Source organism: Mobula hypostoma, chromosome X1 (assembly GCF_963921235.1).
Source record: "Mobula hypostoma chromosome X1, sMobHyp1.1, whole genome shotgun sequence".
Classification (NCBI taxonomy): Eukaryota; Metazoa; Chordata; class Chondrichthyes; order Myliobatiformes; family Myliobatidae; genus Mobula; species Mobula hypostoma.
In genome coordinates this window covers 25,551,505-25,569,142 of record NC_086128.1, presented here as the reverse complement: position 1 = coordinate 25,569,142, position 17,638 = coordinate 25,551,505, and the positions used below count along the sequence as shown (strand labels likewise).

General features: G+C 49.8%; 1 protein-coding gene across 2 annotated transcripts in view; it reads left to right on the top strand.

Moving 5' to 3' along the window:
* Positions 1-1,985: 1,985 nt before the first annotated feature.
* LOC134340574 (integrin alpha-5-like) overlaps positions 1,986-17,638 on the top strand; it is a 136,633-nt gene continuing 120,980 nt past the window's right edge. The window contains exon 1 of one of the 2 annotated variants that reach the window (XR_010016590.1): positions 1,986-2,517. Coding sequence is in view for 1 of the 2 variants with exons in the window: in XM_063037980.1 (XP_062894050.1) it covers positions 2,351-2,517 (167 nt within the window). In the remaining variant the exon portion in view is untranslated. The remainder of the gene's footprint in view (positions 2,518-17,638) is intronic. The other variant, XM_063037980.1, reaches the window with a different exon arrangement.

Sequence of the window (17,638 nt, the reverse complement as noted above, 5' to 3'; positions counted from 1 at the left end):
GGGGGTGTGTCAATGTGTCACAGTGAGGGGGTGTGGGGTGTGTCAGTGTGTGACAGTGAGGGGGTGTGGGGTGTGTCAATGTGTCACAGTGAGGGGGTGTGGGGTGTGTCAGTGTGTGACAGTGAGGGGGTGTGGGGGTGTGTCAATGTGTCAGAGTGAGGGGGAGTGGGGTGTGTCAGTGTGTCACAGTGAGGGGGTGTGGGGTGTGTCAGTGTTTGACACTTAGGGGGTGTGGGGGTGTGTCAATGTGTCAGAGTGCGGGGGTGTGGGGTGTGTCAGTGTGTGACAGTGAGGGGGTGTGGGGGTGTGTCAGTGTGTCACAGTGAGGGGGTGTGGGGGTGTGTCAATGTGTCAGAGTGAGGGGGAGTGGGGTGTGTCAGTGTGTCACAGTGAGGGGGTGTGGGGGTGTGTCAGTGTGTGACAGTGAGGGGGTGTGGGGGTGTGTCAATGTGTCAGAGTGAGGGGGTGTGGGTTGTGTCAGTGTGTGACAGTGAGGGGGTGTGGCGTGTGTCAGTGTGTGACAGTGAGGGGGTGTGGGGGTTTGTCAATGTGTCAGAGTGAGGGGGTGTGAGGTGTGTCAGTGTGTGACAGTGAGGGGGTGTGGGGTGTGTCAGTGTGTCACAGTGAGGGGGTGTGGGGTGTGTCAGTGTGTGACAGTGAGGGGGTGTGGCGTGTGTCAATGTGTCAGAGTGATGGGGTGTGGGTTGTGTCAGTGTGTTGCAGTGAGGGGGTGTGGGGGTGCGTCAATGTGTCAGAGTGAGGGGGAGTGGGGTGTGTCAGTGTGTCACAGTGAGGGGGTGTGGGGGTGTGTCAATGTGTCAGAGTGAGGGGGTGTGGGGTGTGTCAGTGTGTCACAGTGAGGGGGTGTGGGGTGTGTCAGTGTGTGACAGTGAGGGGGTGTGGGGTGTGTCAGAGTGAGGGGGTGTGGGTTGTGTCAGTGTGTCACAGTGAGGGGGTGTGGGGTGTGTCAGTGTGTGACAGTGAGGGGGTGTGGGGGTGTGTCAATGTGTCAGAGTGAGGGGGTGTGGGGTGTGTCAGTGTGTCACAGTGAGGGGGTGTGGGGTTTGTCAGTGTGTGACAGTGAGGGGGTGTGGGGTGTGTCAGAGTGAGGGGGTGTGGGTTGTGTCAGTGTGTCAGAGTGAGGGGGTGTGGGGTGTGTCAGTGTGTGACAGTGAGGGGGTGTGGGGGTGTGGCAGTGTGTGACAGTGAGGGGGAGTGGGGTGTGTCAGTGTGTCACAGTGAGGGGGTGTGGGGGTGTGTCAATGTGTCAGAGTGAGGGGGTGTGGGGTGTGTCAGTGTGTCACAGTGAGGAGGTGTGGGGTGTGTCAATGTGTCAGAGTGAGGGGGTGTGGGGTGTGTCAGTGTGTGACAGTGAGGGGGTGTGGGGAGTGTCAGTGTGTCACAGTGAGGGGGTGTGGGGTGTGTCAGTGTGTGACAGTGAGGGGGTGTGGGGGTGTGTCAATGTGTCAGAGTGAGGGGGTGTGGGGTGTGTCAGTGTGTGACAGTGAGGGGGTGTGGGGGTGTGTCAATGTGTCAGAGTGAGGGGGTGTGGGGTGTGTCAGTGTGTCACAGTGAGGGGGTGTGGGGTGTGTCAGTGTGTGACAGTGAGGGGGTGTGGGGGTGTGTCAATGTGTCAGAGTGAGGGGGTGTGGGGTGTGTCAGTGTGTCAGAGTGAGGGGGTGTGGGGTGTGTCAGTGTGTGACAGTGAGGGGGTGTGGGGTGTGTCAGAGTGAGGGGGTGTGGGTTGTGTCAGTGTGTCACAGTGAGGGGGTGTGGGGTGTGTCAGTGTGTGACAGTGAGGGGGTGTGGGGTGTGTCAGTGTGTGACAGTGAGGGGGTGTGGGGGTGTGGCAGTGTGTGACAGTGAGGGGGTGTGGGGTGTGTCAGTGTGTGATAGTGAGGGGTGTGTCCGTGGCAAGAAGGATCGGATGGATTTTGTGATGATGCCCCTCTGGTGGACTAGCCTGCCTCCTTGCAGTATTTCTAATGATCCTTGGAAGCGGACGATGTGGGGCTGCTCCGTGTTTGAGCTCGGCACTTCGTGATCGGTGGAGCAGCAGCCATAATTGGAGAGCGGCTGGCTCACCTCTGATTGTCCCGTGGATCAGTCTCTCAGCCCGTTGCCTTCCCTTGTCACAACTTGGGGGAGTTGCGCTGGATGTCAGCATCTCAGAAGTCAGCGTGTTGCAGTGTTTGCGTCAGACCCCTCCTCTCACAGATGACCTCATGTTGTGGGAACACCCTCTCTCAGCTGAGTTTGGAGGGGCTGGGGTTTCGCTGGCTGTCCCTGGGCTCGCCCATCAATCAGGAGCTGCAGTCTGAGCGCCGGGGCGCCGAGAGCGGCAGCAGCCATGAGACGCGCGCCCGCGGCCGCAGTGCCCCTGCCCTGCCTGATCAGTGTGTTGGTGCCCGCAGCCCTCGCCTTCAATCTGGACTCCCTCAACCCCACCGTGTTTCGCGGACCCCGGCACAGCTACTTCGGCTTCTCCGTGGAGTTCTTCAGCCCCCACCCTGAAACGTGAGTGGCTCTCGGCAACTTGCGGGGAGTTTTGAGCAAACTAGTGAAAAGTTTCTGGGACGTTTTAAGTGGAAAGGGGACGTTTTATAAACTCTGAACAAGGGTGAAGGTAGGGGAATCTTCCAAAGGCGAGGGGGAAGGAGGGGAGGGACGGAGGGGAGAGCGAGCTGTCCCATTTCCTTATGCCGGTTGGATTCGGAGGACCCTGCTATTAGTCGTTGTAACGGTGTATGTGGCGGGGGTGTGACTGGGCACCCGGAGATGGTGGATTAGGAGCGCCGTCTATGGTGGGTTTAGCTGGGGGATGGGGAGGGGACTGAACCCGGGACCCCAGGAGCGGCGCCGTTGCTGTCCCGGGGCGGAAGCTCGGTGTGTGACCCCCATCGTAGGCGGGTTCCCATCTCCCCGTTCTTGTTTACACACGATTTGCATTTTGCATTACCTGTCCCAACTTTCTCTCCGGGACAGAAAACCATTCGCCTCCCCTCCTCCCCGCCCCCACCCGTACGACACAACCAACACCCCAGCACAGGAGGTGTGAGACCCTCCACCCTAGGCCTGTCCCGAGTAGAATTAGGTCTCTGCCCCTCACCTATGTGTTACACCCACCCCACACACCTCCCATCCGCGACACCCCTCCTTCCCACCCACACACCCTGATCCCAGCCACGTCCCCGCCCTCACTCACACACCCCCCTCCAGGGCCCGTCACACTGGACCATCAGGCAGTGCCCTGCAAGAAAAGCTCCAGTACGGGACACCCTCCGGGAAATGCAACTGATTTTCCTCGGGCAATTTCCTTCTCCCGCCTTCCCTGAACCAATAAGCAACAGGCAGTCGGTTCCCCATGGTGCTGCCCTGCTGGGGCTCTCCTTGCTAGCCTCAGTGCCCGAACGAGGCATCAGTCAAACCCCCCGGGATATCCTCTCATGTGCTAAATGATGCTCATTTTCCCAATTGCTTGTAATGGCTCTCGTACTCGCCTGTTTCTACACCGACTGCAGATCCCGGGAGGAGGGTCTTTCATTAACCTCTCATTGGACAGTGGGGAAGGGATGGGCAGTTGGAGCCAGAGGGTTAATAATGCAGACAGTGTCAATGTCCAGTTAGATGGCAGTGCCCACCCAGAGGCTGGCATGATTAGCAGAGACTCGCGTTGGTATGCCATTGAGCCCAACCTCACCCTCGCCATAGACACAGCTTCAGAACATGTTAAACTTGCAAAGACTGCATGAGAGAGGGAAGGACGTTGGACTGAGTGCCAAGTGGTGACATGACTTCAGCAGAAGTAATGCAAACACTAGTGTTCGGCTGCAGCCAAGTACTCCAGATGTTGTGTGATTTCCTCAGTGCTTACACTCGATCCCCAGGGCCTGTCAAACATGTGTGTGGCTCGTCTGACGTAACGCTGCAGGATTTCCACTCACTCCACACACTGTCTGCCAGGGAGACCAGGGGGCGGTTTCCTTCAGAACAGTCTGCCTTTGGCGCTGTGTTCCTCCCTCTCAAATTGCCTTTTGGGGAGCAAGTGCTGAGTCAGCAGCCTGTGGGTATTGGAGTCGCTTTGAACCACTGCTTCTGTCACAAAACACACTCAGGACCCTGGGGTCAGTCTTGGCCAGGGAGCAGCAGCTGGGCATGTAATGATGTACCGGGACGCATTTGATCAGCACGCTGTTGAAGAATTGGACCTATTCTGGGCCTGTACATGGCCCACCCAAGCCATGCAAACAAGGAGCGGAGGAAAAGGATGAGATTTGCCCACAGCTGGACGAGGAGCCACTCAGCAGGACAGCACTGCAGCTTCCAGTTCACAAGTGTCGCCACAAACCATTCCCAGCAGCTGCTGTCGCTGCCCCATATCCGCTTCCTGCAGCACCACAAACTTGCCATTGCAAGGCAGAGAGTGATGTAACATGGACAGCCAGCAGACTGGGAATGGTGAGATGCCAGTGGGCATCAGCATTATTGGCTATAAGCAGCACCAACGTGCCTGCCACATCTCTGACAATGCACTGGGGTACTCGAGGGAGCAGTGCCATACCAACACAGCAAAAACAGCATAGGTAATGAGAACACCGGGGTATGGTACTGGTGGGGACGGGTCTGTCACCACGTAACACCAGGGTATGGTACTGCTGGGGACAGGTCTGTCGCTGTGTAACGCTGGGGTACGGTACCGGTGGGGATGTGTCTGTCACTGTATAACACCAGGGTACGGTACCGGTGGGGATGTGTCTGTCACTGTATAACACTGGGGTACGGTACCGGTGGGGACGGGTCTGTCACTGTGTAACACCAGGGTATGGTACCGGTCGGGACGGGTCTGTCACTGTCTAACACCGGGGTACGGTACTGGTGGGGACAGGTCTGTCACTGTATAATACTGGGGTACGGTACTGGTGGGGACGGGTCTGTCACTGTACAACACTGGGGCACGGTACCAGTGGGGACGGGTCTGTCACTGTATAACACCGGGGTACGGTACCGGTGGGGATGGGTCTGTCACTGTATAACATGGATACGGTACCGGTGGGGACGGGTCCGTCACTGTGTAACACCGGGGTACGGTACCGGTGGGGATGGGTCTGTCACTGTATAACACCGGGGTACGGTACCGGTGGGGACGGGTCTGTCACTGTGTAACACCGGGGTATGGTACCGGTGGGGACGGGTCCGTCACTGTATAACACCAGGGTACGGTACCAGTGGGGACAGATCTGTCACTGTATAACACTGGGGTACGGTACCAGTGGGGACAGATCTGTCACTGTGTAACACCGGGGTACGGTACCAGTGGGGACGGGTCTGTCACTGTATAACACTGGGGTACAGTACCGGTGGGGACGGGTCTAGCATTGGCTGGTCGTCAGAAAATAGAGGAGGAATAAAGGGTTCCTATTCTGGCTGGCTGCCAGCTACCAGTGGAGTTCCACAGGGGTCGCTGTTGGGATCACTGCTTTTTACGATGTATGTCAGTGATTTGGACTAATTGATTAATGGATTTGTGGCTAAATTTGCAGATGAGTCAAGGACAAGTGGAGGAGCGGGTAGTGTTGAGGAAATAGAGAGACTTAGATAGTTTAGGGGAATGGGCAAAGAAGTGGCAAATGAAATACAATGTTGGAAAGTGTGTGGTCATGTATTTTGGTGGAAGAAATAAACAGGCAGACTATTATTTAGATGGGGAGAGAATTCAAAATGCAGAGATGCAAAGGGACGTGGGAGTCCTTGTGCAGGATACCCTAAAGGTTAATCTCCAGGTTGAATCAGTGGTGAAGAAGGCAAATGCAATGTTGGCATTCATTTCTAGAGGTATAGAATGTAAGAGCAGGGATGTGATGTTGAGGCTCTATAAGGCACTCATGAGACCACACTTGGAGTATTGTGTGCAGTTTTGGGCTCCTTATTTTACAAAGGATATACTGACATTGGACAGGGTTCAGAGAAGATTCACGAGAATGATTCCAGGAATGAAAGGGTTACTGTATGAGGAACGTCTGGCAGCTCTTGGGCTGTATTCCCTGGAGTTCAGGAGAATGAGGGGGGATCTCATTGAAACATTCTGAATGTTAAAAGGCCTGAACAGATTAGATATAGCAAAGTTATTTCCCATGGTAGGCGAGTGTAGGACAAGAGGGCACGACTTCAGGATTGAAGGATGTCCATTTAGAACAGAGATGCAGAGAAATTACTTTAGTCAGAGGGTGGTAAATCTGTGGAATTTGTTGCCATGAGTGGCTGTGGAGGCCAAGTCATTGGGTGCATTTAGGGCAGAGATAGATAGGTTCTTGATTAGCCAGGGCATCAAAGGGTATGGGGTGAAGGCAGGGGAGTGGGGATGACTGGAAGAATTGGATCAGCCCATGATTGAATGGCGGAGTAGACTCGATGGACTGAATGGCCTGCTTCTGCTCCTATATCTGATGGTACCGGTGGGGACCGGTGTATCAGTCTATATCACTGGGGTACAGTACCGGTGGAGACGGGTCTGTCATTGTACAATACCGGAGTGTGGTACCGGTGGGGACCGGTCTGTCACTGTACAACACCGGGGTACGGTACCGGTGGGGACGGGTCTGTCACTGTACAGCACTGGGGTACAGTACCGGGGGGGGGAACTGGTCTGTCAGTGTATGACACTGGGGTACAGTACCGGTGGGGATGGGTCTGTCACTGTATAACACCGGGGTACGGTACCGGTGGGGATGGGTCTGTCACTGTATAACACCGGGGTACAGTACCGGTGGGGACGGGTCTGTCACTGTATAACACCGGGGTACAGTACCGGTGGGGACGGGTCTGTCACTGTGTAACACCGGGGTATGGTACCGGTGGGGACAGGTCTGTCACTGTGCAACACTGGGGTACGGTACCGGTGGGGATGGGTCTGTCACTGTATAACACCGGGGTACGGTACCGGTGGGGACGGGTCTGTCACTGTATGACACCGGGGTACGGTACCGGTGGGGACGGGTCTGTCACTGTATAACACTGGGATACGGTACCGGTGGGGACGGGTCTGTCACTGTGTAACACTAGGGTACAGTACCGGGAGGGACTGGTCTGTCACTGTATAACACTGGGGTACAGTACCGGTGGGGACGGGTCTAGCATTGGCTGGTCGTCAGAAAATAGAGGGGAAACAAAGGGTTCCTATTCTGGCTGGCTGCCAGCTACCAGTGGAGTTCCACAGGGGTCGCTGTTGGGATCACTGCTTTTTACGATGTATGTCAGTGATTTGGACTAATTGATTAATGGATTTGTGGCTAAATTTGCAGATGAATTAAAGACAAGTGGAGGAGCGGGTAGTGTTGAGGAAATAGAAAGACTTAGATAGTTTAGGGGAATGGGCAAAGAAGTGGCAAATGAAATACAATGTTGGAAAGTGTGTGGTCATGTATTTTGGTGGAAGAAATAAACAGGCAGACTATTATTTAGATGGGGAGAGAATTCAAAATGCAGAGATGCAAAGGGACGTGGGAGTCCTTGTGCAGGATTCCCTAAAGGTTAACCTCCAGGTTGAATCAGTGGTGAAGAAGGCAAATGCAATGTTGGCATTCATTTTTAGAGGTATAGAATATAAGAGCAGGGATGTGATGTTGAGGCTCTATAAGGCACTCATGAGACCACACTTGGAGTATTGTGTGCAGTTTTGGGCTCCTTATTTTACAAAGGATATACTGACATTGGACAGGGTTCAGAGAAGATTCATGAGAATGATCCCAGGAATGAAAGGGTTACTGTATGAGGAACGTCTAGCAGCTCTTGGGCTGTATTCCCTGGAGTTCAGGAGACTCGGGGGCGGGATCTCATAGAAACATTCCGAATGCTAAAAGGCCTGAACAGATCAGGTATGGCAAAGTTATTTCCCATGGTAGGTGAGTGTAGGACAAGAGAGCATGACTTCAGGATTGAAGGATGTCCATTTAGAACAGAGATGCAGAGAAATTACTTTAGTCAGAGGGTGGTAAATCTGTGGAATTTGTTGCCATGAGCGGCTGTGGAGGCCAAGTCATTGGGTGCATTTAAGGCAGAGATAGATAGGTTCTTGATTAGCCAGGGCTTCAAAGGGTATGGGGAGAAGGCAGGGGAGTGGGGATGACTGGAAGAATTGGATCAGCCCGTGATTGAATGGCGGAGTAGACTCGATGGACCGAATGGCCTGCTTCTGCTCCTATATCTAATGGTACTGGTGGGGACCGGTGTATCAGTCTGTAACACTGGGGTAGAGTACTGGTGGGGATGGGTCTGTCACTGTGTAACACCGGGGCAGGGTACCAGTCGGGAAGGGTCCGTCACTGTGTAACACCGGGGCACGGTACTGGTGGGGACGGGTCCGTCACTGTACAACACTGGGGCACGGTACTGGTGGGGACGGGTCCGTTACTGTACAACACCGGGGTACGGTACCGGTGGGGACGGGTCTGTCACTGTATAACACTGGGGTACGGTACCGGTGGGGAGGGGTCCGTCACTGTATAACACCCCAGGGTACAGCACTGTTGGGGACTGGTCTGTCACTGTATCACACTGGTACAGTACCAGTAGGGAGGGGTCTGTCACTGTATAAGATCATAAGACAGAGGAGCAGAATTTGGTCAATGGCCCATTGAGTGTGCGTCACCATTTAATCATGACTTCTCCTTTCTTTCCCCTCTGCCCCACTCCCTGGCCTTCTCCCCATACCCTTTGATGTCATGTCTAATCAAGAACCTATCAATCTCTGCCTTAAATACACCCAATGACCTGGCCTCCTCAGCTGCCTCTGGTAACAAATTCCACAAATTCACCATCTTCTGGCAAAAGAAGTTTCTCCACATCTCTGTTTCAACAATCGAAAGTTTTCAATGAGATACCCCTCCTCATCCTTCTAAATTCCAGTGAGTACGGACCAAGAACCGTCAAACGTTCCTGATATGATAACCTTTTCATTCCCAGAATCATCCTTGTGAATCTCCTCTGAACCCTCTCCAATGCCAGCACATCTTTTCTAAGATGAGGGGCCCAAAACTGTTCACGATACTCAAGGTGAGGCCTCACCAGTGCCTTATAAAGCCTCAGCATCACATCCTTGCTCTTGTATTCTAAACCTCTTGAAATGAATGCTAACATTGCATTTGCCTTCCTCACCACCAACTCTACCTGCAAGTTAACCTTTAGGGTGTTCTGCACAGGGACTTCTAAGTCCCTTGCATCTCAGATTTTTGGATTTTCTCCCAGATTGGAAAATAGTTTGCACATTTATTTCTACTACTAAAGTGCATGACCATGCATTTTCCAACAGTGTATTTCATTTGCCACTCTGTTGTCCGTTCTCCTAATCTGTCAAGTTTGCAGCCTTCCTATTTCCTCAACACTACATGCCCCGTCATCAACCTTCATATCATCTGCAAACTTGGCAACAAAGCCATCTATCCCATCATCTAAATCATTGATATACAGCATAAAAAGAAGTGGTTCCACTACATCCCCTTTACCTATCCTGCTTGTAATCTCCTCAAAGAATTCCAACAGGTTCATCAGACAAGATTTTCCCTTAAGGAAACCATGCTGACTTTGTACTATCTTGTCCTGTGTCACCAGATACTCCATAACCTCATCCTTAACAATTGACTCTGACATCTTCCCAACCACTGAGGTCAGGCTAACTGCTCTATAATTTCCTTTCTGCTGCATTCCTCCTTTCTTCAAAGGTTTCAAAGGTACATTTAATCTCAGAGAAATGTACACGATATACATCCTGAAATGCTTTTTCTTCGCAATCATCCATGAAAACAGAGGAGTGCCCCGAAGAATGAATGACAGTTAAATGTTAGAACCTCAAAGTCCCGTCCCCCCAGCTCCCCCCTCCAGTACGTAAGCAGCAGGGAGCAACAATCCCCCCTCCCCCCACCAGCAAAAACAAGTTTTGGCACCCCACTGAGCACTCAAGTGTGAGCAAAGCAACAGTAAAGATGCAGACTTGCAGTTACCCCAAAAGCTACTTGTTCACCCGGCATTCGACATACCACAGGCTCTCTCTCCCTAATAAGGGAGAAAGAGATGTCTCCATTTTCACAGCGAGCGGGGAGATATAACAAACAACATTGGAGATATAACTACAATGTTAGAAGTCTGTTGCATCACTTTTTTCGAGCTCTGTGCCCAAAGAGCCCGAGTCTCTGGGCACACAGCCGTAGATATTCCGACTCCCCCGACGACATATGGAACTCCTGCCGTGACACTGACCTTCAGTCCGCTCGTCTCCAGAACCCTGAGATCCTAGGTCTCCAAAGCCAAGCCGAACTCTTAGGCCGAGCCCTTGGTGTGCCAAACAAGAGTGGAGTGACATTTGCAATTTTCCGGTTCTCTGGCACCATGTCAGAGTCCAATAATTTTTAAAAGATCATTGCTAGTGCCGCCATAATCCCTACCACTACCTCTTTCAGAACTCTCGGGTGCAGTTCATCTGGTCCGGGTGACTTATGTACCATTAGGCCTTTCAGCTTTTTGAGCACTTTCTCCCTTGTAATACTAACTGCATTCACTTCTCTTCCCTCACACTCTTCAACATCTGGCACACTGCTAGAGTCTTCCACAGTGAAGACTGATGCAAAATACTCATTTAATTCATCAGCCATCTCCCTGTACCCCATTATTATTTCTCTGGCCTCATTTTCTAGCGGTCCTATATCCACACTCATCTCCTTTATTTTTTTACATACTTGGAACAGATTTCACTATCCACTTTGATATTGTTTGCTAGCTTGCTTTCATATTTCATCTTATCTCTCCTAATGATTATTTCAGTTGCTCTCTGTAGGGTTTTAAAAGCTTCTCAGTCCTCTGTCTTCACACAATTTTTTCCTTTTACATTAGCTTTGACTTCCCTTGTCAGCCATGGGCATATTATTTTGCAATTTTGAGTACTACTTCATTTTTGGAATACACCTATCCTGCACCTTCCTCATTTTTCCCAGAAACTCACGCCGCTGCTGCTCTGTTGTCATCCCTGCCGGCATCTCCTTCCAATTTACTTTGGCCAATTCCTCTCTCATACCGCTGTAATTTCCTTTCCTCTGCTGAAAAACTGCTACTTTACTTTCTCCTTATCAAATTTCAAGTTGAACCCAATCAAATTGCGATCACTACATCCTAAGGGTTGTTTTACCTTAAGTTCCCTGATCACCTCCGGTTCATTACATAACACCCAATCCAGAGGCTCAACAACAAACTGCTCTAAAAAGCTATCTCTTAGGCATTCAACAAACTCACTCTTTTGAGATCCATTTCCAACCTGATTTTCCCAGTCGACCTGCGTGTTGAAATCTCCCATGACTATCATAACATTGACCTTTTAAAATGTAGAACACAGAAATCTACAGCACATTACAGGCCCTTCAGCCCACAATGTATCCTGCTCTAGAAACTGCCTAGTTTCCCTACCACATAGCCCTCTATTTTTCTAAGCTCAATGCACCTATCTAAGAGTCTTTTAAAAGACACCTCCACCACCATCGCCAGCAGTGCATTCCATGCACCCACCACTCTGTGTGAAAAACATACCCCTGACATTCCCCTTGTACCTACTTCTAAACACCTTAAAACTGTGCCCCTTCCTGGGAAAAAGCCTCTGACTATCCACACAATCAATGCCTGTCATCATCTTATACTCCTCTATCAGGTCACCTCTCATCCTTCGTTACGCCAAGGAGAAAAAGCCGAGTTCACTCAACCTATTCTCATAAGGTACACTTCCCAATCCAGGCAACATCCTTGGAAATCTCCTCTGCACCCTTTCTGTCGTGAGGCGACCAGAACTGAGCACAGTACTCCAAGTGGGGTCTGACCAGGGTCCTATATAGCTGCAACATTACCTCATGGCTCCTAAACTCAGTCCCACGGTTAATGAATGCCAATGCACCATACGCCTTCTTAACAACACTGTGAACCTGCGCAGCAGCTTTGAGTGTCCTATGGACACAGACCCCAAGATCCCTTTGATCCTCCACACTGCCAAGAGTCTTACCATTAATAGTATATTCTGTCAAAAGGCTTCTGACACACCTATTTCCCATTCTAATCTGTGGTCCACATCCCAGCTACTGTCTGGAGGCCTGTTACCCTTGCAGGTTCTTAACTCAACCCACAAGGATTCAACATCTTCCGATCCTATGTCACATCATATCTTTCTGTTGATTTGATGCCATTCTTTAACAGCAGAGCCATGCCATCCCCTCTGCTTACCTTCCTATCCCTCCGATATAACGTGTAACCTTGGACATTCAGCTCCCAACCACAACCATCCTTCAACCACGATTCAGTGATGGCCACAATATCAGACCTGACAATCTGTAATAGTGCAACAGGATCATCCACCTTATTTTTTGTACTCCGTGCATTTAGATACAACACTTTGAGTACCGTATTTGCTGTCCTTTCTGATTCTGCATCCCTAATACACTGATTCACCATGCTGGCTGCAATTTTGTCCTATCATCTGCCTACCCTTTCTGACAGTCTGACTGCATGCTATTTTTGCTTTTTTTTCCAAAACCATCCTTTCTATCCTGAGTCCCTTCACTCCGGTTCCCATTCCCCTGCCAAATTAGTTTAAACCCTCCCCAACAGCTCAAACAAACCTGCCCATGAGAATTTTGGTTCAGGTGCAACCCGTCACTTTTGTACTGGTCATCCCTCCCCTAGAAGAGATCCCAATGATCCAAGAACCTGAAGCCCTGCCCCCTGCACCAGCTTCTCAACTGTGCATTCATTTGCCAAATCATCCTGTTTCTACCCTCACTGGTGCATAACACAGGCAGCAATCCAGAAATGACTACCCTGGACGTCCTGCTTCTCAGCTTTCTACCTAGCCCTCTAAGTTCTCTTTCCAGGACCTCTGCTTTTAGACAATAGACAATAGGTGCAGGAGTAGGCCATTCGGCCCTTCGAGCCAGCACCGCCATTCACTGTGATCATGGCTGATCATTCACAATCAGTATCCAGTTCCTCCTTTATCCCCATAACCTTTGATTCCGCTATCTTTAAGAGCTCTATCCATCTCTTTCTTGAAAGCATCCAGAGACTTGGCCTCCACAGCCTTCTGGGGCAGAGCATTCCATATATCCACCACTCTCTGGGTGAAAAAGTTTTTCCTCAACTCCGTTCTAAATGGCCTACCCCTAATTCTTAAACTGTGGCCTCTGGTTCTGGACTCACCCATCAGCGAGAACGTGCTTCCTGCCTCCAGCGTGTCCAATCCCTTAATAATCTTATATGTTTCAATAAGATCCCCTCTCAGCCTTCTAAATTCCAGAGTTTCCAAGCCTAGTCGCTCCAGTCTTTCGACATATGACAGTCCCGCCATCCCGGGAATTAACCTTGTGAACCTACGCTGCACTCCCTCAATAGCAAGAATGTCCTTCCTCGAATTTGGAGACCAAAACTGCACACAGTACTCCAAGTGTGGTCTCACCAGGGCCCTGTACAGCTGCAGAAGGACCTCTTTGCTCTTATACTCAACTCCCCTTGTTATGAAGGCCAGCATGCCATTAGCTTTCTTCACTGCCTGCTGTACTTGCATGCTTGTTTTCAGTGACTGATGTACAAGAACACCTAGATCTCATTGTACTTCCCCTTTTCCTAACTTGACTCCATTTAGATAATAATCTGCCTTCCTGTTCTTACCACCAAAGTGGATAACCTCACATTTATCCACATTAAACTGCATCTGCCATGCATCTGCCCACTCACCCACCCTGTCCAAGTCACCCTGCATTCTCATAACATCCTCCTCACATTTCACACTGCCACCCAGCTTTGTGTCATCGGAAAATTTGCTAATGTTACTTTTAATTCCCTCATCTAAATCATTAATATATATTGTAAACAGCTGCGGTCCCAGCACTGAACCCTGTGGTACCCCACTGGTTACCGCCTGCCATTCCGAAAAGGACCCATCTTTGTTTTCTGTCAGCCAGCCAATTTTTAATCCCTGTCAGTACTCTGCCCCCAATAGCATGTGCCCTAATTTTGCCCACTAATCTCCTATGTGGGACTTTATCAAAAGCTTTCTGAAAGTCCAGGTACACTACATCCACTGGCTCTCCCTTGTCCATTTTCATAGTTACATCCTCAAAAAATTCCAGAAGATTAGTCAAGCATGATTTCCCCTTTGTAAATCCATGCTGACTCGGATCGATCCTGTTACTGCTATCCAGATGTCTCGTAATTTCATCTTTTATGATTGACTCCAGCATCTTTCCCACCACTGACGTCAGGCTAACTGGTCTATAATTCCCCGTTTTCTCTCTTCCTCCCTTCTTGAAGAGAGGGACAACATTAGCCACCCTCCAATCCACAGGAGCTGATCCTGAATCTATAGAACATTGGAAAATGATTACCAATGCGTCCATGATTTCTAAAGCCACCTCCTTAAGTACCCTGGGATGCAGACCATCAGGTCCCGGGGACTTATCAGCCTTCAGACCCAACAGTCTATCCAACACCATTTCCTGCCTAATATAAATTTCCTTCAGTTCATCCATTACTCTAGGTCCTTTGGCCACTATTATATCTGGGAGATTGTTTGTGTCTTCCCTAGTAAAGACAGATCCAAAGTACCTGTTCAACTCATCTGCCATTTCCTTGTTCCCCATAATAAATTCACCCGTTTCTGTCTTCAAGGGCCCAATTTTGGTCTTAACTATTTTTTTCCTTTTCACATACCTAAAGAAGCTTTTACTATCCTCCTTTATATTCCTGACTAGTTTACCTTCATACCTCATTTTTTTCTCCGTGTTTGCCTTTTTAATTACCTTCTGTTGCTCTTTAAAAGTTTCCCAATCCTCTGGCTTCCCACTCGTCTTTGCTATGTTATACTTCTTCTCTTTTATTTTTATACTGTCCATTACTTCCCTTGTCAGCCACGGTCTCCCCTTACTCCTCTTAGGACAGCGGTCTCCAACCACTGGGCCACGGACCGGTACTGGGCCGCAAAGCATGTGCTACCGGGCCGCGAGGAAACGATATGATTTGGCGATATGAGTCAGCTGCACCTTTCCTCATTCCCTGTCACGCCCACAGTTAAGCTTGAACGCACACGAGCTCATTACTCACGCATCATCCATGTCAGCGTGAGAAGGAGAACAACTCCTCGAGCTTGCAAATGACGGCGGGCTGAGAAGTATGTCTGACATAACATCTCTGCCGGCATTCTGGATCAAAGTCAAGGCTAAATATCCTGAGATAGCTACGAAAGCACTGAAAACGTTGCTTCCATTTCCAACATATCTCTGCAATGAATGCAACGAAAACTAAATTGCGGGATAGACTGGACATGAGGAACCCCTTCGAGTATCGCTGTCTCTCATTACCCTTCGATGGCACCATCTTGTTGCAGGGAAACAAGCCCAGGGCTCCCACTGATTCAGCGATATTGGTGTGTTGCAATGATTTTATATGTTCATACGGGGAAAATATGTGCTGTGTGTTTAATGTCCCAAATGTTATGATGCTATTGACTTACTTATATAACCATATAACAATTACAGCACGGAAACAGGCCATCGCGGCCCTTCTAGTCCGTGTCGAACACTACTCTCACCTAGTTCCACTGACCTGCACTCAGCCTATAACTGTCCGTTCCTTTCCTGTCCATATACCGATCCAATTTTTCTTTAAATGATAATACCGAACCTGCCTCTACCACTTCTACTGGGAGTTCGTTCAACACTTACTTCAAGCTCCCCTGTCCTCCCCTGATAATTGACTTCTCACTATATTCATGCGAGGAAAATATGCGCTGTGTTTAATATTAAATTCGTTAGATAAACCCTTTTAGAAATGAAATTGAGTGTATTAGCCACTTATCACCGATAGTCCGGTCGTGATTAACACCCCCCCCCCCCGAACAGAATCGCCAAAAATGATTTGTAGAAAAAATTGGCAAGTACATGCATACGCAAATCACGCATGCGCACTGGTGCCCGCTCAAGGCTTCATGGTCATTGTAGTCTCTCGGGGTAAACAATGTATTTGACTGGTACTCTCGTCCATTGGCAACCCTACCCCCCCCCCCACCCCGCCCGGTCGGCCGGTCCGCAAGAATATTGTCAATATGAAACCGGTCCGCAGTGCAAAAAAGATTGGGGACCCCTGCCTTAGGATCTTTCTCCCTCTTTGGAATGAACTGATTCTGCACCTTCCGCATTATTCCCAGAAACACTTGCCATTGCTGTTCCACTGTCATCCCTGCTAGGGTATTGTTCCATTGAACTTTGGCCAGCTCCTTCCTCATAGCACCATAGTTCCCTTGTTCAACTGTAATACTGACACTTCCGAGTTTCCCTTCTCCCTCTCAAATTGTAGATTAAAACTTATCATATTATGGTCACTACCTCCTAATGGCTCCTTTACCTCTAGGTCCCTGATCAAATCCGGTTCATTGCACAACACTTAATCTAGAATTGCCTTCTCTCTGGTAGGTTCCAGTACAAGCTGTTCTAAGAATCCATCTCGGAGGGACTCCACAAACTCCCTTTCTTGGGGTCCAGTACCAACCTGATTCCTCCAGTCTACCTGCATGCTGAAATCCCCCATACAACTGTGGCATTACCTTTGCGACATGCCAATTTTAAGTCTTGATTCAACTTACACCCTACATCCAGACTACTGTTTGGGGGCCTGTAGATAACTCCCATTAGGGTCTTTCTACCCTTAGAATTGCACAGTTCTATCCATACTGACTCTACATCTCCTGATTCTATGTCCCCCCACCTCGCAAGGGACTGAATATCATTCCTCACCAACAGAGCCACCCCACCCCCTCTGCCCATCAGTCTTTCCTTTCGATAGGACGTATACCCTTGAATATTCATTTCCCAGGCCCTGTCCACTTGAAGCCATATCTCTGTTATTCCCACAACATCATACTTACCAATTTCCAACTGTGTCTCAAGCTCATCTACTTTATTTCTTATACTCCGTGCATTCATATATAATACTTTTAATTCATTACTCCCCTCACCTCCCATATCAATTCCTATATCACTTGGTCATACTGTACGATCCCTTCTTGAGCTTTCTGCTCCGTTGATTCTGCTGTCTTTCTTAACTTTTCTTATTCTCACTTTCCCTTTAACTCCATCCTTATATTTCCAGTTCATCCCCTCTCCCCCACTACTTAGTTTAAACACACCCGTGTTGCAGAGGCAAACTTGCCTGCCAGAATGCTGGTGCCCCGTTTATTAAGGTGCAACCCGTCCCTTTTGTACAATTCATTCTTACCCCGAAACATATCCCAGTGGTTCAAGAATGTAAATCCTTGCTTCCTGCACCAGTTCCTCAGCCACACATTCAGATCCATTATCTCCCTGTTCCTGCCCTCTCCAGCACGAGGAACTGGAAGCAAGCTGGAGATAACCACCCTTCCTATGTCATTTCTCCTGACCGTCACCCAGCTGCCCAACTCCTGCAACTTTGGAGTGACTGCTTCCCTGTAACTCTGATCGATTATCTCCTCACTCTCCTGCACAAGCAGAAGGTCATCCAGCTGCTGCTCCAGCTCCCTAATACGGTCTTCAAGGAGCTGCAGCCGGATGCACTTCACGCAGAAGGACTCCAGCCTCTGGCATGAAGA